Source organism: Zeus faber (assembly GCF_960531495.2).
Source record: "Zeus faber genome assembly, chromosome: 15".
In the NCBI taxonomy this organism is placed as follows: domain Eukaryota; kingdom Metazoa; phylum Chordata; class Actinopteri; order Zeiformes; family Zeidae; genus Zeus; species Zeus faber.
Window position 1 is genome coordinate 30,713,900 of NC_137194.1, and position 22,346 is coordinate 30,736,245.

At 42.0% G+C, this 22,346-nt stretch overlaps 1 protein-coding gene across 1 annotated transcript in view; it reads right to left on the bottom strand.

Moving 5' to 3' along the window:
- ephb2a (eph receptor B2a) overlaps positions 1–22,346 on the bottom strand; it is a gene marked incomplete at both ends in the record, with an annotated part of 141,791 nt that overhangs the window by 44,321 nt on the left and 75,124 nt on the right. The window contains 5 exons of the mRNA XM_080015371.1: positions 8,464–8,679; positions 9,341–9,588; positions 12,502–12,624; positions 13,624–13,688; positions 14,920–15,028. Coding sequence (XP_079871497.1) covers positions 8,464–8,679; positions 9,341–9,588; positions 12,502–12,624; positions 13,624–13,688; positions 14,920–15,028 — 761 coding nt within the window. The remainder of the gene's footprint in view (positions 1–8,463; positions 8,680–9,340; positions 9,589–12,501; positions 12,625–13,623; positions 13,689–14,919; positions 15,029–22,346) is intronic.

Consider the following 22,346-nt stretch of genomic DNA (forward strand, 5'->3'; position numbering starts at 1 on the left):
TCTTCATTAAGCTCGCCATCCATCATCCCACCCATCAGCACATATGGGAGAAATTTACCAGTACATTTAAAAGAAATATGTTCATTATATTCTACCATTAAATAAGAAAGAACATTCATTATCTTGCCCATATGCTATATGAATGAAGTAAGTGTGCGTGAAACAGGGGTCAGCAAAGACATGGTGTTTCAGTCTAAAACAAAAGTAGCAGACAGGAATAAGTGCTTTGTTGGCCGTGAGCCATATGACATGGGAAGGTTTGTTAATGCAAACATCCCCTCTAAAATATGGCCTGGATTAGCGTCGGAAGGTTTGTTAGTGTAACTGACGTCAAAGACTGCAGACAAATGGGTTCTTTGCACTACTGACAGTGTAGGAGTAAGGAAGGGATTCATTGAGATTTATTGAGAATAAACAGATGAACAGATGTACATTCTGGACCAACAGAAAGAGGTTAAAAGAAGGAGTCCGTGAGCGGCTCCGGAGTTCTTTGGCAAACCAACTCAGATTCTGTTGTAACTTCTTGCAAGTGATAATAAAATCTTATATCTTCAGACCTCGACTCTCTCGAACCTCTCTTCTTCAGTTTAAGTGTTAGATGCGGTATTTTCCACAACATATTTGGCGTCATGAACAGGATTGAAGAACAGGGACCCGCCGGCTGCTGGGCTGTGGGTCGGGGACCGGCAAGGGTCACACAAAAACGGGTGGCCACCCAACTTGAAAAGGTATGCATTGTTCTTACTTATTAATTTAGTAAATTTGTGTGATCATTGTCTGCCCGATTCTCACGCCCGGTGGTAGGTATTGTGTCTCTCCAAAGAGAACCAAAAGCATATATGTTAAGCAGGCTCCTTGGTAGTCCAAGCCATTTTCGGAGGTGGTTGATGACAAGCAGGTTAGAGACGTCCTGTATAGATCTATTTCTGGTAAGCAGGTTAGAGACGTCCTGTATAGATCTCTTTTGTTTATGGTAAGCAGGTTAGAGACGTACTGTATAGATCTCTTTCTGGTAAGCAGGTTAGAGACGCCCTGTATAGATCTCTTTTGTTTATGGTAAGCAGGTTAGAGACGTCCTGTATAGATCTATTTCTGGTAAGCAGGTTAGAGACGTCCTGTATAGATCTCTTTTGTTTATGGTAAGCAGGTTAGAGACGTCCTGTATAGATCTATTTCTGGTAAGCAGGTTAGAGACGTCCTGTATAGATCTCTTTTGTTTATGGTAAACAGGTTAGAGACGTCCTGTATAGATCTATTTCTGGTAAGCAGGTTAGAGACGTCCTGTATAGATCTCTTTTGTTTATGGTAAGCAGGTTAGAGACGTACTGTATAGATCTCTTTCTGGTAAGCAGGTTAGAGACGTCCTGTATAGATCTCTTTTGTTTATGGTAAGCAGGTTAGAGACGTCCTGTATAGATCTATTTCTGGTAAGCAGGTTAGAGACGTCCTGTATAGATCTCTTTTGTTTATGGTAAGCAGGTTAGAGACGTCCTGTATAGATCTATTTCTGGTAAGCAGGTTAGAGACGTCCTGTATAGATCTCTTTTGTTTATGGTAAGCAGGTTAGAGACGTCCTGTATAGATCTATTTCTGGTAAGCAGGTTAGAGACGTCCTGTATAGATCTCTTTTGTTTATGGTAAGCAGGTTAGAGACGTCCTGTATAGATCTATTTCTGGTAAGCAGGTTAGAGACGTCCTGTATAGATCTCTTTTGTTTATGGTAAGCAGGTTAGAGACGTCCTGTATAGATCTATTTCTGGTAAGCAGGTTAGAGACGTCCTGTATAGATCTCTTTTGTTTATGATAAGCAGGTTAGAGACGTCCTGTATAGATCTATTTCTAGTAAGCAGGTTAGAGACGTCCTGCATAGATCTCTTTAATTTTGTCTAAAACTAGATAATTAATAGCTACATACACTATTAAGTATCATGGCCCCTACAGCCGTAGAAATATTGACAAAAAAAAACCCCTTTAAATAAAGAGGAGATAATAAAAATCTCAGCCAAATAGGGTAAGAGGACTGCCAAATTGGGAACAAAGTGGCCAGAGGGAGGAACATTTGATGCAACGGTGTGTGAAGAAATGGAGGTGATGATGAAGAATCACAAAATAAATAAAACCGGGAAAAAAGGGATTGAGAAAAGAGAAAGAGAGAGGATAATATTATTATTACAAAAAGAAGGGACACAGTGGAGGCAGAGAGAAAGAACAGCTAGGGAAATGTTGAGTGGAGTTGAGGAAGTTGAAAAGGTCCAGCCACCTCCATATAACACAGGACAGTACCCAATGATAACAGGCACGGTGGAGGTTAAAGGGGAGGTTAAGCTGGATAAAGAGAGGGATAAGGCTTGTAGAACACAGAGAGGGAGAGGACCACCCTTATACATGGACTGTTATAAAGGCCTTAGAAGGACAGCCAACGAGTGGAGTAGTGATAGCGGTAGTGAAAGTGATGGAGATGAGGGGGGTAATAGAGGAAGAAGGTTAAAAGACAGCCAGATGGAGATGACAGCGGAGCGCAGCCATGAGGGAGAGAGCTTCAGTGGGACACCAGGGAAAGAAAGGGAGGGGGCCGAGCCCAGCAGCGGTAGATCAGCGCAAGTTCCCCTAGCGTTCGACTTACAAGAGGAACTTAGGAGATCGCAAAGAAAGAAAAGAGCACCTAAGACTTATTCAGGAGTACATCCTATCCTGGTAAAAGGACAACAAGCCCAATATATCCCATGGGGGTCCCAAGATATGGAAGGATTGGTAAAAAAGTTACCTAATATTAACAATGGGGCTGCAAAGTGGATAGGGATGTTTGAGGAAAACACCATAGGGAATATAATGGCGGTGGGTGATCTGAAAGCTTTGTTGGCCAGAGTGTTGGGGATAGAGAAGATGAAGAGCGTACTAACAAACGGGGGTTTGAGCCAACTGCTGGACGAGGCCTCTGATGGAACCACATTTGACGCTTATAGACAAAGAACTTGGACAGCACTCAGATGCGAGTACCCAGTATGTATAGACCACAGGATCCTGAGGGGTCACACAATAGGACAGAGAACCCTGCAACATTCCTGCAGAACCAAGTTAGGAGGTTGCAATTGGAGACGGAGAAAGATCCAGAAAATGATGGATTGGTCTCGATCCTGTTCAGAAATGCCATAGTAGAAGCATTGCCTGGCCCGGTCAAAAGCAAGCTAGGAGATGTGGTGGGACTGACCTCATCAATGCCCCATAAAGAGTTCAGCGATCATCTGGTCCATGCAGTGGAGAGATATCGACAAAACGAACAGAAGATTCAAGAACAAAGCAAAGAGGTGCAGAGAAAGCTGACTCAACTTCAGTTAGAACAACTCACGAAGAAAGAAAAGAAAAAGCAGGCGGTTGTTGTGAAACCAGATGTTGCAACAATGCAAAACGTCCAACAGGCCCCGCCACAGATCCAACCTCTTCAACAGACATTTCCCCCCCCTGGCACGACAGCCTCAGAGCCAAGGGTCACTCACCCCACCTGTGGTTAATGTTTATACGCAGAATAGTGGGAATCCGAGGGGTGGGGACACACAGAACCAATATAGGGGACAGCGAGAATATCCAAGGTATGCTCAGCAGCAGGGACAGTCTAGTTACACCCTGGGACGGGGCCCCCCGAGACAGATGAAACCCGAGGCAGAGGTAGGGATAGCTCCCACCATAGAAGGACTAATTAAGGCAGGTGTTATATTAGAGACAAAAAGTAACTGTAACACTCCTTTGCTTCCTGTGCTAAAAGCAGATAAACAAAAATGGCGGTTGGTGCATGATTTGCGAGCTGTCAATGACGTTGTTGAGGACATGCAGGCTGAAGTTCCAAATCCACACACGATGCTTACCAATGTTCCCCCTGATGCCAAGTATTTCACAGTGATTGATTTATGTGGTGCATTTTTCAGTGTACCCCTTGCAGAAGAAAGCAGACATTTGTTCGCATTTACGTATAAAGGTTAACAATACACTTATACAAGAATGCCACAGGGGTTTAAACATTCTCCACATTTGTTTAATCAGGTGTTGAAAAGTGATTTGAACGAACTGGTACTACATGGTACACTGATACAGTATGTGGACGATCTCCTGATATGTTCTCCTACATTGGAACAGTGTCATGAGGACTCCATGGCTGTATTAACACGATTGGCAATAGGGGGGCCCAAGGTGTCCCGGAAAAAATTACAGTACTGCCAGACAGATGTCGAATACTTGGGGAGGCTGATAGCACACCAAACTAAAGCCATAGCACCCAATCAGCTTGAGGGGATTAGCAAAGCACCTAAACCAGACACGGTACGACAAATGATGACATTTCTGGGGACGACAGGGTTTAGTTCAGATTGGATAGAGGACTATGCCCTTAAAACTGCACCATTAAGAGCAATAATGAAGAACGTAGGAACAATTAACCTTCAAGCTAAACTTATGTGGGATGCAGATGCATTGGCAGTGTTTGAAAGCATCAAACGAGAACTGCAGGGAGCGAGTGCATTGGCAACTCCAGACTATACAAAACTATTCCTATTGTATGTAGCAAATAGGAGTCAGGGGTACGCATCAGCAATACTAATGCAAGAATCCTGCAGTGGGAGGCGAAATCAACCCATAGCATATTATAGCTCAAAATTGGATACAGTAGCACAAGGTTACCCACCCTGTTATCAGGGATTAGCTGCGGTACAGTATGCTTATGACAAAGCTTCGTCCATCACGATGGGATATACGGTAACTATTTTTACACATCATAAAGTTACTGAAGTGATTGAACAGGGGAAATTTGTGTTGACAAACTCGAGGTTGTTGGAAAATTTGACCTTGCTTACGTTCCCCGATGTTACCATCAGAAGGTGTTCAACGGTGAACCCAGCAGACAAAATTCTGCATGATTTTGAAGGTACGTCACACGACTGTGTGACTGATTCTCTGACGTTTACCAAGTTAAGGCCTGATTTGTTGTCAACACCACTAATTGGGGCTGAGGAGGAGTTGTTTGTAGATGGTTCGTGCTACAGAGATCATTTGGGTAACCATGCAGGATTTGCAGTAGTACGACAAAACCCGGATAGAACTTTCGCTGTCATTCAAAGTTCTTATTGTAAACAACCATGTTCAGCACAGGTGGCTGAATTGAAAGCTCTTACAGCTGCCTGCCGGGAAGGGGCGGGTCAAATTGTGAACATATATACTGATTCTGCATATGCACATGGTGTGTGTCATCTGTTCGGAGCAGTATGGAAAATGAGGGGTTTTAAGAAGACTGAGGGGTCCCCCATAATGCATTGTGATCAGATTGTGGAACTGATGTTGGCATTGTTGCTACCTAAGCAAGTGGCGATAATCAAATGTCAGGCACACAAGAAAGGAAATGACTATATCACAAAAGGTAACAGTGCTGCAGATGAGGCGGCCAAGAGAGCCTCTAACAGTTGTGTTTTGATTCAGGCAGTGTTGACTATGCCTGTGGCTTCACCTACTGAAGATGATGTTGTCTGCATGCAAGAGAAGGCTGGTGTCTATGAGCAAAACATGTGGCTGAAGAGGGGTGCGGTGCGCACTCCGACTGGGTTATGGAGAACTCATGATGGGATGTTAGTGGCACCGACCGCGTTGTTAGGATTGCTTATCACTAATGCGCATGGTTTTGACCATTGCGCAAGGGGGGAAGTAGTAAGGAGAACCAGAAAACAAGGTTTTTGGTCATCATACTTGCAAACAATGGTTGAAAATCAGCTCAATGAATGTGAAGTATGTGCGAAAAATAATGTAAGAAAAACATCACCACCCCATTGGGACACATTCCAACACCAGAGGGACCATTCAGACATCTAGTCTTAGACTATGTGGACATGATCAAAAAAGTAAATGGGAGAAGATACATGCTTGTAGTCATTGACAGATTTAGCAGATGGGTGGAGGCAGTCCCATCAAAAGATCAGAGTGCGGCTACAGTAATCAAATTTTTGACCAGAGAGGTCATGCCAAGGTTTGGAATTCCAAAAGAAATAAGCTCAGACAATGGCTCTGCGTTTATCCAAAAAACTGTTAAACAAGTAATACAGCAATTGCATGGGAAACAAAGATTGGGTTGTGTGTATCACCCTCAATCGCAAGGAATGGTGGAAAGAGTGAATGGAACAATAAAGACAAAAATTAACAAAATTTGTGCAAGTGCTAAATTGAACTGGGTAGATGCACTCCCATTAGCACTAATGAGTTATCGCATGCAAACTAACAGAATGACACATTTAACCCCGTATGAAATGCTCACGGGTCGACCCATGCCTGCACCTAACCTCAGAGGACCCCATAAGGGTCCTCCACTAGAAATTAGAGAATATATCAAGCAACTAACTGGCATACATAAGCATATATTCCAACAGGAGAAGGACCGAGTTCCAGAACCAGAAGACGAACCACCAAGGGGGGTGGAACCAGGCGACCAGGTGTACCTAAGGGTGTTCCGGAGAAAGTGGAACGAGCCCAGGAGAGAAGGACCATACAAAGTCACCAATGCAACCCCAACTGCCATCCAGGTGGAAGGGAGTTCCACCTGGTACCACCTCAACCACTTCACGAAGGCTGCGCAGCCCAGGACGAGGGAAGAGAGTGGGGAGGAGTTGGATGCAGACGCACCCGATACTGACCCACCACCCCAAGACCAGACCCAGCCCAGCCAGGATGATGATGATGAAAATGCTGATGAAAGCTGAAGCAACGACTACAATAATGCCCAAAACCCCCCACAAACATACAGCACACCAATACATGAAGATCACCTGATCATCCACGACAATGCATGTTGTAAGAATTTGAGTTTTATTTCTTATTTTGTGTCACATACTTCCTGTAAGGATGACTTTCAATGCATGCTGAAAGTTTGTTTAATTTTGTGTTATGCATTCGTTGAAGTACTTATATGATGTTTGTCTAGGTCATGGTTTGTGGAGAGATAATGATTTAGATGTTTTTCACGATTTATAGAGGAAACAACACATGCAAGGCTCTACTTAAATAACAGGCTGCCGCTTACATGACATTTATAACTGAACTCATTATGCTATGTGATTTACTAAGTTAACTTGTAATGCAATAATATGCATTTTGATATAAGTATGCAAAAGGTTTTTATGTTAACTTTTAATTTTTGTATTGCATGTTTTTATATACGGTTATATATTTCATTATGGGTACCAACTCAGAGGATTGAAACACTTATAGGGTATCGCACATTTGGTAATCTTTTTTAACTTGCTTAAGTAAAAGGTTCAGGTTGAAAACCCTGGAACAGGTTGAAATTCCTGTGATGATAAGAAAGCAAGATGTTTTTTCCAGGTAATCAAATGTGAATACTATTCGTTTATCTAGCAGTCCAGCAAGTAGTCATCTGTACATTTGGGTTATTAAAGATAATGGTAATTGACATTGGGACTTAATAAGTCCCAAAGGGGGGATATATGGGAGAAATTTACCAGTACATTTAAAATAAATATGTTCATTATATTCTACCATTAAATAAGAAAGAACATTCATTATCTTGCCCATATGCTATATGAATGAAGTAAGTGTGCGTGAAACAGGGGTCAGCAAAGACATGGTGTTTCAGTCTAAAACAAAAGTAGCAGACAGGAATAAGTGCTTTGTTGGCCGTGAGCCATATGACATGGGAAGGTTTGTTAATGCAAACATCCCCTCCAAAATATGGCCTGGATTAGCGTCGGAAGGTTTGTTAGTGTAACTGACGTCAAAGACTGCAGACAAATGGGTTCTTTGCACTACTGACAGTGTAGGAGTAAGGAAGGATTCTTATTGAGAATAAACAGATGAACAGATGTACATTCTGGACCAACAGAAAGAGGTTAAAAGAAGGAGTCCGTGAGCGGCTCTAGAGTTCTTTGGCAAACCAACTCAGATTCTGTTGTTACTTCTTGCAAGTGATTAAAAAAATCGTATATCTTCAGACCTCGACTCTCTCGAACCTCTCTTCTTCAGTTTAAGTGTTAGATGCGGTATTTTCCACAACACAGACCAAAGCACCAATTCACCATCATACCCTTACCATCTCTGTTCTCATCTACCATCACCATCGTCTTATATCTTCTATAACTTTGTATTTCGCATATTATCTCCAGTCAATTACAACTAAATTTATCTGTTGTGGTGTGGTTTCTAATTTGTGAAAGAAGGCCCTTATAGCCATAATAACAGCACATGTTCAAGTCACAGGCAACAAGCTGTAGGATGTTCTACAGGCACATATCTCACTTCACTGACAACACAGTTTGCACAGCCAAGAAAGGACTTCAGGATTCAGGGATGGATTAAAAATACTCAGGAACGAAGCCTCAGACACCTGTGCTTCTGACCACCAATGTATACAGTAGTTTCAACTTGGATTGACAAGTTCATTTGAAGCCGATAAAACCTGTAACGATACCGACTACTTACCAGTGCACTAGTGTACGTGGGATCGGAAGTGTCATCCTCTAGGAAGCGCGACAGGCCGAAGTCGGACACCTTGCAAACCAAGTTGCTGTTGACGAGGATGTTACGGGCTGCAAGGTCTCGATGGACGTAGTTCATGTCGCACAGGTACTTCATGCCAGCTGCGATGCCACGCAGCATGCCCACCAGCTGAATCACCGTGAACTGGCCATCATTTTGCTTGAATAAATAGATCAATAAGTTAACACAAAATATTTGCTTTGAAAATAAAAGAGAATAGATTTTGGAGTTCATCCCATCATTATCTAATACAATTTCATGTTTTACTTTGATTTTTATAAGGGGGAACTTGTGTATTTTTTTTAAAGTAAACTAACATTTGATGGATGTAGGCAAAGGGCGCAGTTGTGACCGTTAAAGTGAATTAAGCTTAGGCTAGCTCAGGTGCATTATGTGCATCAATAATGAGATTTTTCTTCTTCAGTCTTCATCGTGTACATACTGTTCTTGTTTTCGTAAATCTTATCGGTACAATTTTTGATGTTTGATAACTTGGCTGGTTCAAAGAGTTGCTTTCCATTCTCTACACAGTGACCGCAGAGGCATTTTAATGAGTATTTGGACATGTCAAGGTTAGACACGACAGTCAAACGTTCTGCAGAACTTCCATTTTGCTTTTATTGTTATCCTTTGATAATACGTCAGGATAAAAATATTAGTATAGAGAATGTCATACAAGTTAGAATATACTTGAATTCTATACTAAAGTCTTGAGTTTAGATTTATCCTGCGTTATTAGTGTGGAGAACAGCCAATTCTTAAAGAACAGAAAGATGGCAAATCTAATCGAAAAAAGTTGCAATGGCTTATTATCCATTACCCTTAGGAAGGAATCCAGGGATCCGTTCTCCATGAACTCTGTGATTATCATCACAGGGCTACTCTTGGTCACCACCCCCTCCAGGTGGATGATGTTTGGGTGGTCAAATTGACCCATGATGGATGCCTCGCTGAGGAAGTCCCGCCTTTGGCGCTCTGTGTAACCAGCCTTAAGCGTCTTTATAGCCACCAGAATCTCTCTCTTCCCAGGCAAGCGGAGGTTTCCACTGCACACCTCTCCAAACTCACCTGGCAGGGAGAGAAGGAGGTGGTTATTTTTTAGTTTTAGTTTTGGCTGTCTTTTATGTCAATTAAAAGTATGTCAAATTGTGCAATGGGAAATGGGTAAAATCCTTGCCTAGCCTTGACAGTATGTGAGATTATTAAGATTAACATTGGAGGGGTAGTTTTAATTACACTTCATGTCAATTTTAGGCAATTGTTTATCATGGCACAAATTCTCTAAATAGACCTGTACAAATGAATTATGACAACAGAGACCAGATTTTACACACTTCTGTGAAGTAAGTTAACTCAACGCCTTTTCTCAACTATGCGCCTCAACTCAAAATGCATCCCAGATTATCAGTCATTTTTGAATGTTGTCTCAGTTTTGCGGGAGGCTGCAGGTTGGCGGTTAGGTTAATTCTGGAATGGGGCAGCAATTGTATTGGCGGCAACTGACAGGCTGAAAAAATAGATGGCATCATCTATCGCTCTTTGGTAACGCTTTATATTAAGGTGCTTCTAATAAATGTTAGTTAATGGATAATAAAGTCCTAATAAGATGGTTATTATATTACTATTGTATTAATAACTATATAAGTGTAAATAAAATAATTTATTAACAGTTAAATATTAATTTATTAACAGTTAACTCTGCCCTTTTAACAGTTAACTATGCTTTTATTATGTGTTAATAAGACTATATAAGTGTCAATAACAGCATTTATTAGCAGTTAATAGTAGCATTAATAGCAGTTAACTATGCACTTATTAACAGTTAACTATGCTTTTTGCAGCTACCAGATCTAAAGCGGGAACAGTGCCTTATCATTGTTAATAGATCCTTTATTATATATTTATTATATTTATAATAAATATTAAAAAAAATAAAAAAAATAAAAAATTATATATATATATATATTTATGCTGACTTAGCAGGAACCCCTTTAATATGCGCAAATTCCGCACCTATTTATTTTCTTTTTCATTAATATGTTCTCATGTGAGCTGAACATTGTGACTCAAATGCTGATATGTGTATTTATTTTATTTATATAACATTTTCAATGATAAGCACGTAGTCTTTGAAAATAATTGAAAATTACAATTACACAGTCATCACATAATATTTATTAGCCTCATACATTTATTATTTCTAATGTAGTTTGTTTATTTGACATGAACAGTATTAATAAACATTACAGAAAATGTATCAGAGCCAAAAAGGCACATTTTGTTCTGTAGTCTCTTGCCAGATATTATATGGACTCCCTAAAAAGACTAGCATATTGACAAAATAGTTAGTTAGCATAGTTAACTGCTATATTTTCTAATAATTATCATACTTTGGTATTGAAATGATTGTTGGTTGCTGGTTCCAACTTGTGTTCATGTGATTAGTGACGTTTTATATAATGTTTTCAGAATATCTTTTACAATATACAATTTACCTCAATGTTTAAAGATACTGTAATTGTACTAATAATTGTCCAATATTTTCTTTGTGCCGTGTGGGGCACGTCATTTATTTGTTGATTTTTTTTGCATGGGAAACATTTTCAGTAAGTTACGTTTCCAGGAAAAACGAAAAAACATTGTGGTATTTCTGTTGGTAATTACCATTGTTCAGCTTCTATTTTTCCAACACTTTGCTGGATCTTGAACGCATCACTGAGTCGCACATTTCAGTGTTTGAGGGACGCGCTGACAACATTTTAAGGATTATTTTTTATGATTTTTTTCATTTATCCGGCCAAGTAATGTGGACCACTGATTTAAAATATCAACCGACAGATCTAATGACATCTGCCAGGTAAGAAGCTATATAAATATACACGTAAATCGACAGTTTGGTAACATCTAAAGAGTACAAGAGTCTACACTGCACACTGGACTCGGTCGAACCGGACATTCTCAATCGGAATCTGTACATTTATAGTAAATTATATGATTATATAATAACCGTCTTACTGTACATCTCATCTTGTTCATTCTAAAGTGAAACATGTGATGTGTCAGTTAACAAAGTTATAATTGACCCAAACCATTTCGGGTCAAATTTGTTCGGTTTTTAACTAATATCTACTCCTTATTTGGATCGATTTGGATGACAGTTTAACCACAAGATGCTAGTGACTAATCAGTTTAAACGACACCTCAACCATGTTCGTAGCTTATGCTGAAATATTTCTTCCAGATAGTAATAGCCAGGTAGGATACATTTTGGCGTCAGATGTACTGGCTCGTCTGTGTTAAAATCGTAAAAAATTTGGTCGGTTTTTGCCAATATCTGCTTCGTATGTGGAGGATTTGGATGAACCTTCAACCATGAGGTCTTTGTGACCACGTGGTTCAAAGAAGACATAACCGTGTTGACGTCTTGTGTTCATGTTATTGTTCGTGTTATTAGGGGTCGAGGGGTTATTAGTTATTAGGGGTCCAGCCCTAATAAGCATCTTATAAGGACCTTATCAACTATTAACTAACGCTTATTACAAGCACCTTAATAAAAGGGTTACCTGCTCTTTCCATCCATTTATCTCTTTAATCATCTATTGCAGGGATTATGATACTGACAGGTAATGACATGCAGTGAATGTTAGTGAATGTTAAGTGATGAACTTAATACGATACAAAGCAGAATAGTGCAGAAAGATTCTTCATCAAGAGATAAATATTCTTTACTTCTTCTTCCTAAACTCTTCTGTTTTTAGCAGTGTTAAAATATGAAACATACTGATTACCTCAACACTGTTCAACCAAAATTCTCTACTGATACTCCAATAAAATAAATAGATACAAGGATACCTAAATAAACAAAGAAATTACGGAATAAATAATTGCATTATGTATTTAAAAAGTTTCTGTTCTTTCCGATTTTTTTTTTTTTAATTGAATGCCAGAGGAGTAGGCAGAAAGGCCTACATTTCCGCTCACCTGCACCAATGACTTGTTCAATCTTGACACTGGAAATGTCAATTTCCTTGGCAAACTCCCTCACTGCCTCGTTAGGGTCTTCATACGTAAAGGGGTCAATGTAGATCTTCATGCGTGGAGACACTGTGGTCAAAACAAGAGAGACAGAGAATCAACCAGTTATGGACTTTTTAACTACTAACTACTATAACCATTAACTAAAGGGGAAAAAAAATAATAATTAAGGAAGAAGATCCACTCTCGTTACAGATCATGCACCACTGAAATGGATGAGCAAAGAACAAAATGGTGTATAGTGTATATGTGTGTATATGTACAAGTGGTGCATACGGATTGTCACATCATTGTTGTAAGAACCAGGATATGACGATATATATTATGTGACGATAGAAAAATTTAATTGTTTCATATTATGCTCTATCGTTTATTTCATTGCGTCGCAAATCACTCTTTATGGCAATATTTTAGATCATTTGGACAGCGCTTTGCGTTCTACCGTACGGCGTGGATGAGGTAACACAAACAAACATGGAGGAGAGTGAACGTGACACAGAACTGGGTAATTCCGAACAGTAGAAGGACTCCAACCAGTCAAGACAAAACAAGGTTCTCGTACCGTGAAGAGAGGCTACTTCTGTGACACGGACGTGGTTTGGGTATGAAAAGTCTGACACAGACCAGAAAACCATACTTGACAAATTATGCCGCAGACCCTGAACATAAAATACAGTCCACTTTCTCAACATTGCCACTGTTAAACTGCATCCTGTGTGCATAAACGTTGTCTTAACTGAAGAGTTCTGTCGTTGCTCAGTCAGGACAGGACAACTGTGAATAAATCGATTGTTTGGCGCTGACTGACGAATGCAATGCAGCAGGGAGTGCCATTGAAAAACATTCATATTAACCACCAAAAATACCGAAGGTGGCCATTTAACAGAAGTTGGTGAGCTGAACCCACCATACAGCCACAACTCAGGTGTTATTGTTGCCTCCGAAACACATCTGAACAGAGTACTCTACAGTGTAATGGACATTATTGTTATAGTGTTCTGTGCAAATGGTGGATTGAACCCATGTTTAAAAGCAAAGATATGCTCAATTGTACACTGCATAACTTACTGTGACCACTGGTGTAGTGCTGGAGCTTGTCTGTGTACTCAGACTCTGGTCTCTCCGAGGTCCTCCTGCAAAGGGAAAAAGCACGGATGTAAAGGACTTGGAGTTTTATTCTACTTTGTAGAGTTTTACCGTTTCCATTACAATGTAATTTCAAGCTGTGGTGAGACAAAAGCTACACAACATGAGTCGGTGGTGCGCTGTTGCCATGATCTGAGTGTTGACAGACTGACAGAGGAGAGTGTGAGGATTCATTACCTCATTTGGTTTTCTTGAGTCTCAGGTATTCAGAGAGTACAATTACTATCATATACTCAAAATGATGCACTGCAGACTTACCCTAACCCTGATTTATTATATACCTTAATACCTTAATTTTCAGAAGGCTGGATAACATTATTTTTAGGAATACAGTGTGCAGTGTACAGGATTGTGCAAGTTTCCAGTATGTGACCACAAAGACATTGAAGATTAATGGTTTTCCATTAATGTCAGGTTTATTGTACATACATATTTCTACTTCACTGTTTATTTCAAAAGTTGGACAGTGTTGGACTGTATACAGGTACTCCTCACATATCAACCTACCTGTTTAATGACCGTTCGGACTTACTACCAGCTCTCCGACCAGTCGGTATTGTGCGCTGCATACAATACCGCGTTGTGCACGCTGCATGCGCTGCGTCTCAGCACCAAGCATCTCATCAGCATCACCATATATATACACTTTATACACTATATATATACTATATATATTATATATACACTATATACACTATATATAATGTATACACTATATAGATCTCATCTCATCACCGTTCTCATTCTCAGTCTCATTCCCACAGTCTGTCAGAATTCATTACACTAGCGTTCACAATCGCCACGCCCCCTTGCCATAAAATAACACGGGTCCTCGCTTATAGACCAATTCACTTAACGACCTGGTCCTAGGAACGGAACTCGGTTGTTAAGTGATGAGTACCTGTATTTCATTTTTGGACATGACCTTTTATTTTTCGGGTGTTTCTCATTTTTTATCTATTTTTATGGATATTTTTTTATTTTATAGTTAAGTTAGGTTACAGTTAACTGTTTGATTCATTGTATATTTTCCAAATGTCTCATATATTGTCATTTTCCAGGCAGGGACACCTTATAACTTTATTTATGTCCAGGATTTGATATTTAAAAAAATAACTATTAATTAGGTAGGTATTCCATCCCTACAGTACACTTTTCACAAAGGCGCTGATTTGAAAGTACCCCGTGGTGAGGTTGATCACCAGTTCACCAGCTCACCGGTTACAGATGATGATGAAAACAGCGATGGCGACAATAAAAACTACGCCAGCAGCAGCCGATCCGATAATAAGAGGAAGTTTCGCCTGGATGCTGGACTTGTACTCCTCTGGAGGGGAAAAAAAAGAGTATGCCACGTTAGTATACGTGTTTTGAATATGTTCTTTAACTAAGGACGAACGCTGTCTTTTTAGACACAGTAGAACCTCATTCGGAACATAATATGATGATACAACATATTAGTTCTCCATAATTGACAGTCTGCAAAATGTAGTGAATGTATTAAATATATATGAATATATATTTTTAAGTACAGTAGGAGCCACTTGAGGAGGCCTCTTCCAGTCGGTTGACAGCCGAATTGCAACCAAGTTCCAGCCAGTTTCCAGCCAACCACCATGTGCTTCCTTCATTCGGGTCAGAATGAGGACGCAACCTTACCGTCCACCTCTGCCAAGCATCCTTCTTGCCAACGTTCAGTCTCTGGAGAACAAGATGGATGAACTTCGAGCGAGGATTAAATTCCAACGAGACACGAGGAACTGTTGCGTCCACGGCCTGACGGAGACATGGTTGAACCCACTGGTGCCTGACGAAGCCATCCGTCTAGCCGAATCCTTCTCCGTGTTCCGCGGCGACAGACTGGGGGAGTCGGGGAAATCCAAAGGTGGAGGCGTCTGCCTCATGGTAAACAACCGCTGGTGTAACCCTAACAACACCAAGTGTCTCTCCCGCTCCTGCTCGCCGAACCTGGAACAGCTGACAATCTTATGCCGTCCATTTTGTCTCCCCCAGGAATTCAGCATGGTCATCAATACAGCCGTTTATATCCCACCGCAAGCGGACACCGTCACAGCACTGTCGGACCTGTATGATGTGTTTGATGTGTGATTCAAAACAAACATCCCGATGTGGCTGTGGTGGTGACTGGGGACTTTAACAAAGCCAACCTTAAAAAAGTTCTGCGTAATTTCCACCAACACATCACGTGTGCCACCAGGGGAGATAGAACTTTGGACCATTGTTACACACCATACAAGAACGGATACAAGATAGTCTCGCTCCCTGCTTTTGGGAAATCGGATCACGCCACGATCTCGCTGGTTCCCGTTTACAGGCCTCTGATCGCGCGAGAACTGGTGGTGACGAGGGAAGTGAAGCGGTGGATGGACCAATCAGAGGTTGCGCTTCAGGACGCAGTTGCTGACGTAGACTGGCACATGTTCCAATCAAGTTCAAGTGACGTCAGTGAGTTTGCGGACGTAGGGGTGAGCTTCGTGGCTACGTTAGCGGACAGCATCGTTCCCACGGTGAAAGTTCGGATATTTCCAACCAGAAACAAGTGGGTTGACAAATCCATCTGCTGCGCTCTGAATGCTCGCATGGTCGCTTAACGACGGTCTTGTATCCGGTAATATGGACAATTACAAAGCGGTGTCTTACAATCTGCGGAGGGCGGTGAAGGACACTAAACGGACGTACAGAGAGACTGTGGAGCTACAGATGGAGCAGGGGGACACCAGACGCTTGTGGGAGGGGCTGCGGACGATAAACTACAAGAGCAGCTCCTCCCCAGCCACGAGTGTGGACGCCTCCCTAGCCAACGAACTGAACTCCTTTTATGCGCGGTTTGAGTCTGGCAACAGCACCGCTAGCTCGCCGGCTAATTGGAGTTACACCACTGGGGATGAGCGCGCATTCTCAGTGTCCGTGCATGACGTCAGGAAGGCTCTGATGCGGGTGAACACCAGGACAGCTGCGGGGCCCAGATGGCATATCTGGGCGAGTACTGAAGACCTGTGCTAACCAGCTAGCTCCGGTGTTCACTACAATATTCAACATCTCCCTGGCTGAATTAGTGGTCCCGTCCTGCTTCAAGTGGTCCACCGTCGTTCCTGTCCCAATGATCGCCTCCAGCCTGCCTGAATGACTACCGTCCAGTGGTCCTTACCTCGGTGGTCATGAAGTGTTTCAAGAGGCTGATTAAGGATTACATCTGCGCCTCCGTCCCCCGCACCTTGGACCCATTGCAGTTCGCGTACCGGCAGAACAGATCCACGGATGACGCAGTCTCTCAGGTACTGCACACCATGCTCACGCACCTGGATGGCCGAAAGGGGGCCTATGTGAGAATGCTGTTCATCGATTACAGTTCAGCTTTCAATACCATAGTACCCACCAGACTGGCTGTCAAGCTGAAGGAGCTTGGACTGAATACTCCGCTGTGTGCCTGGATCCTGGACTTCCTCACAGCCCGGCCCCAGGTGGTTAGGGTGGGGAAGCACATGTCCAGCTCCCTCACCCTGAACACAGGATCCCCCCAGGGCTGCGTCCTTAGCCCCCTACTGTACTCCCTGTACACACATGACTGTATGGCCAGGTCCAGCTCCAACACCATCATCAAGTTCGCTGACGACACCGTTGTCGTGGGCCTGATCACCGACTGCGATGAGAAGGCCTACCGCGAGGAGGTGGCTGACCTGTCACTCTGGTGCCAGGACAACAGCCTCCACCTGAACGTCAGCAAAACTAAGGAGCTGATTGTGGACTTTAAGCAAGGATTACAATCGAGGACGCACGCGCCCTTGGTGATTAATGGGACTTCTGTTGACAGGGTGAACAGCTTCACGTACCTGGGAGTCCACATCACAGAGGATTTAACATGGACTTTACATACAAACACTCTGGTGAGAAAGGCGAGGAAGCGTCTTTACCACCTCAGGCAGCTGAGGAAATTCCGGGTCTCGTGAGGATCCTCAAGTCCTTCTACTGTGGAGCAGTGGAGAGCATCCTGACAGGCAACATCACTGCCTTGTTTGGGAACTGTACTGCTCAGGACAGGCGGGCCCTGCAGAGGGTGGTGTGTTTAGCAGAACGTACCACTGGAACTACCCTCCCCTCCCTGCAGGACTTATACACCAGGAGGTGTAGTATCAGAGCCCGCAGGATCATAAAGGATCCTCACCACCCCGACAACTGACTGTTCCAGCTGCTGCGGTTGGTCAAGCACCTCCGCAGTCACACAGCGAGACCAGAGAGACTGAGCCGGAGATTTTTCCCGCAAGCCATGAGAACTGTCAATGCTGACCTCACCAGGGGTCCTCACTGAGCCACACACATTGGCTCCACTACCTTCTGTGATGTACCGCATACTGTGTCACTGTTCGTCGTTCGGTGTTACCGTATTGCTGCGCCGTACTTTGTATACTGTGATGTATTATGCTACAAACACTTCCTCACTTTATTCACATGCCACTTTAATGCACATATCTGTATTTACATAATTGCCTATCCCATATACATAAGTATATCCCATATACGTAAGCCTGTTCCCTTTATCTATTCAATTGTATTTTATTCTATATATTTTTATTTTATTCTATAAGTATTCAACTTACTGTATTACATTTTAGGAATCAGTTAGTTGGTCTAGTAGAAAGACATCTTCTTAGGTAGCTACTGTGTTCAGTCTAGGACACATTGTGTGTAATCACCAGGTGCGTTGCATTAACATTTCACTGCATATATGTATGAAAGTATGTATATGTATGTGACGAATAAACCTCTTGAATCTTGAATCTCTTCCCAGCCAGTTGCCATTTGCCTGGAATCCTCCCTCCTTCTCATGTGTCCTGACAGGGCGTGTTTAATTGTGACTGTAAACACGCCCATTTTTTCAATTGCAGTGTGTCACCATGAGATAGCGCTAACTTCACAAAAAACACAATCACATTCCAAAGAGAGATTTCAGATTTTCACCCCTAACCCTGACTCATTACTTGAGATATTGTCCTTTGAACCCTGACCAGAATTCATCTTTCAAAGTGCAATTGTTTTTTGTCATATGAATGAGAACAGGACTTTTAATTTCAAAATGGGAGCTGTTTTTTTAAATTTACATTTTTAAAATTACAAAGTTCAATAGTTTTGTAATGAGATCACTCAAACTAGGTCCATGTAATAATAGTTTCAGGTTTATTGTCAAATACTTGATAATAATGCAAGCATCATTACCAGTAATGACATTCTTAGTCTCAGAGCCAAATCAACTTTACATCATATGTAAAATAAGGATAAGTAGTGTTTACGATAGAACAGTATTTAAAAACTTAATTTAAAGAGTATTTAAACAGTTAATTTTTAAACAAAAAATTTAAATCTAAATTGGAAAGAAGTAGTGTAGTATAAGTAAGATAAAAGTATTTACCCAAAAGAAAGACAAAATAAAATGCAGACAATAATGACAGTGAGTCAACTTGAGAGTGGACATCTAAAATTGCTGTGGGCCACAACAATGCAATGTCATACTGAATGGTAAGATAGAGTGTTGAAAGAAAAAAACTGCAATATACTACTAAGAGGTAAGAAAACACAGGTATGCCATACTTATGAATGAATTAAAGTGACTAGTTTTAAAATGTGGTAAAAGTATGTGGATTTATAGTTTCTAGTCTTCTGCCTTTTGATTTCAAAATTAGGGTTTTTGAACTATCAAATTTTTGTTTTACTGAAAATAATTGTGAAATATCACAACGAATTTCTGCATTTGAGCCTCTGTCGGAGAAACGGTCTCCAATCCCCCCCCTCACCCACCCACAAAGACACAATGCAACTCCTTCTGGCCTTCTCTGCACTTGTCCATCAGCATTCTTAAAGCAAAGATTACATCTGTAGTACTCTTGACTTGAGCATGAAACCATACTGCTGCTCGCTGATCCCCACCTCTCCTCTTAACCTAGCCTCCACTACCCTTTCCCATAGTTTCATGCTGTGGCTGATCAACTTTATTCCCCTGTAGTTACTACAGCTCTGTACATCTCCCTTATTCTTGAAGATGGGTACCAGTACACTTCTTCTCCACTCCCCCGGCATCCTCTCCCTTTCCAGGATGGTGTTAAACAGTCTCGTTAGGAACGCCACTGCCATCTCACCTAAACATTTCCATGCCTCCCCAGGTATGTCATCTGGGCCAAATGCCTTTCCACTCTTCATCTTCTTTAATGCTGTTCTCACCTCATCCTTGCTAATTTGCTGCACTTCTTGATCCACTATTCCCACATCATCCACTCTTCTCCCCCTCTCATTTTCTTCATTCATCAACTCCTCAAAGTACTCCTTCCACCTTCTCAACACACTTTCCTCACTAGTCAGCACATTCCCATCATTATCCTTCATCACCCTAACCTGCTGTACATCTTTCCCAGATTGGTCCCTTTGTCTTGCCAATCCGTACAAGTCCTTTTCTCCTTCCTTACTGTCCAACCTCTCATACAACTCGTCGTATGCCTTTTCCTTTGCAACTTTTCTCTTTGCCTTGTGCCACATCAGTTTGTACTCCTGTCTACTTTCTTCATCTCTCTGACTATCCCATTTCTTTTTCGCCAACCTCTTCTGCTCTATGCCCTCCTGTACTTCCTCATTCCAACACCAAGAGTCCTTGTCTTCCTTCCTCTTCCCGCATGATACACCGAGTAACTTCTTGGCCGTCTCCCTCACCACTTCTGCAGTTGTTTCCCAGTCATCTGGTACCAGTTCATTCCACCTTTTGCCTGCCTTACCTCTTCCCTAGATTGCATGCAACACTCATCCTTTTTCAACTTCCACCATTTTATCTTTGGCTCTTCTTTCATTCCCCCAGCAGTGTAACTCACATTTTCACTCTTCTTGGCCTCCAGAGTCATCCTACGGACCACCATCCAATGCTGCCTAGCAACACACGCCCCTACCACCACTTTGCAGTCACTGATCTCTTTCAGTTTGCACCTCCTGCATAAGATGTAGTCCACCTGTGTGCACCTTCCTCCACTCTTGTATGTCACCCTGTGTTCCTCCCTCTTCTTGAAATACGTATTCACAACAGCCAATTGCATCCTTTTGGTGAAATCCACCACCATTTGTCCTTCCACATTCCTCTCCTTGACACCATACTTACTCATCACCTTCTCGTCACCTATGTTTCCGATCCCTTCGCCAACATGAGATCTGCTCCAACAACCACTGTCTCTCCCTTAGGGACGCTCTCCACCACTACATCCAACTCACTAAAGAATTCTTCTTTCTCTTCCATCTCACACCCAACTTGGGGAGCATATGCACTGACCACATTCATTATCACCCCATCAATTTCCAGCTTCATGTTCATCACTCTGTCCGACACTCTGGTCACCTCCAAAACACTCTTGACATATTCTCTCTTCAACACTAGCCCATTCCTCCTGCCATCCACTCCATGGTAGAACAGTTTGTACTTGGTGCCAATACTCCTGGCCTTACTCCCCTTCCACCTGGTCACTTGTATACATAGTACATCTACCTTCCTTCTCTCCATCATGTCAGCCAGCACTCTTCCTTTACTATTCATAGTGCTAACATTCAAAGGTCCTACTCTCAACTCTACTCTCCTACCCTTCTTCCTCTCCTGCTGTCTCTGGACACTCTTCTTCTACTTCTTCTTCTTCTTCTTCTTCTTCTTCGGCCGACGGTAGCACAATTTCCACTGGCAGACCCTGTTGGCTAAAGGCACCAGTGGCGGTCGTTGTTAAGTTGGGCCTCGACCGATCCAGCATGGAAATCAGATTTGTTGTCTGCGTGCCAAATTATTAAGCAAATGATATTTTTCTCTGATTTTCCTAAATAGTCGATGCAAATGACAGTCAGGTTGTAAAGAACTGAAAATGGTAATTTGTTAAATTTTGGTTGCATTTGACATGAGGAGGTCATATTTACTGAAATCAAGAGCTATTTCAATCAAAAACATCTTAACAGGCCAAGTTACAAGTTAACATAGGACCCCTTCTTTGATATCACCTTCACAATTCTTGCATTCATTGAACTTGTGAGTTTTTGGAGAGTTTCTGCTTGAATTTCTTTGCAGGATTTCAGAATAGCCTCCCAGAGCTGCTGTTTTGATGCAAACTGCCTCCCACCCTCATAGATCTTTTGCTTGAGGATGCTCCAAAGGTTGTCAATCGGGTTGATGTCAGGGGAGGATGGGGGCAACACCATGAGTTTCTCTCCTTTTATGCCCATAGTAGCCAATGACACAGAGGTATTCTTTGCAGCATGAGATTGTGCATTGTCATGCATGAAGATGATTTTGCTCTGAAGGCACGGTTCTTCTTTTTGTACCATGGAAGAAAGTGGTCAGTCAGAAACTCTATATACTTTGCCGAGGTCATTTTCACACCTTCAGCGACCCTAAAGGGGCCTACCAGTTCTCTCCCCATGATTAAAAAAAAAAAAAAAAAAAAAAAGACAAAACATGACTCCGCCACCTCCTTCCTGACGTCACAGCCTTGTTGGTACATGGTGGCCATCCACCAACCATCCACTACTCCATCCATCTGGACCATCCAGGGTTACTCGGCACTCATTAGTAAACAAGACTGTTGGAAAATTAGTCTTCATGTATTTCTGGGCTCACTGCA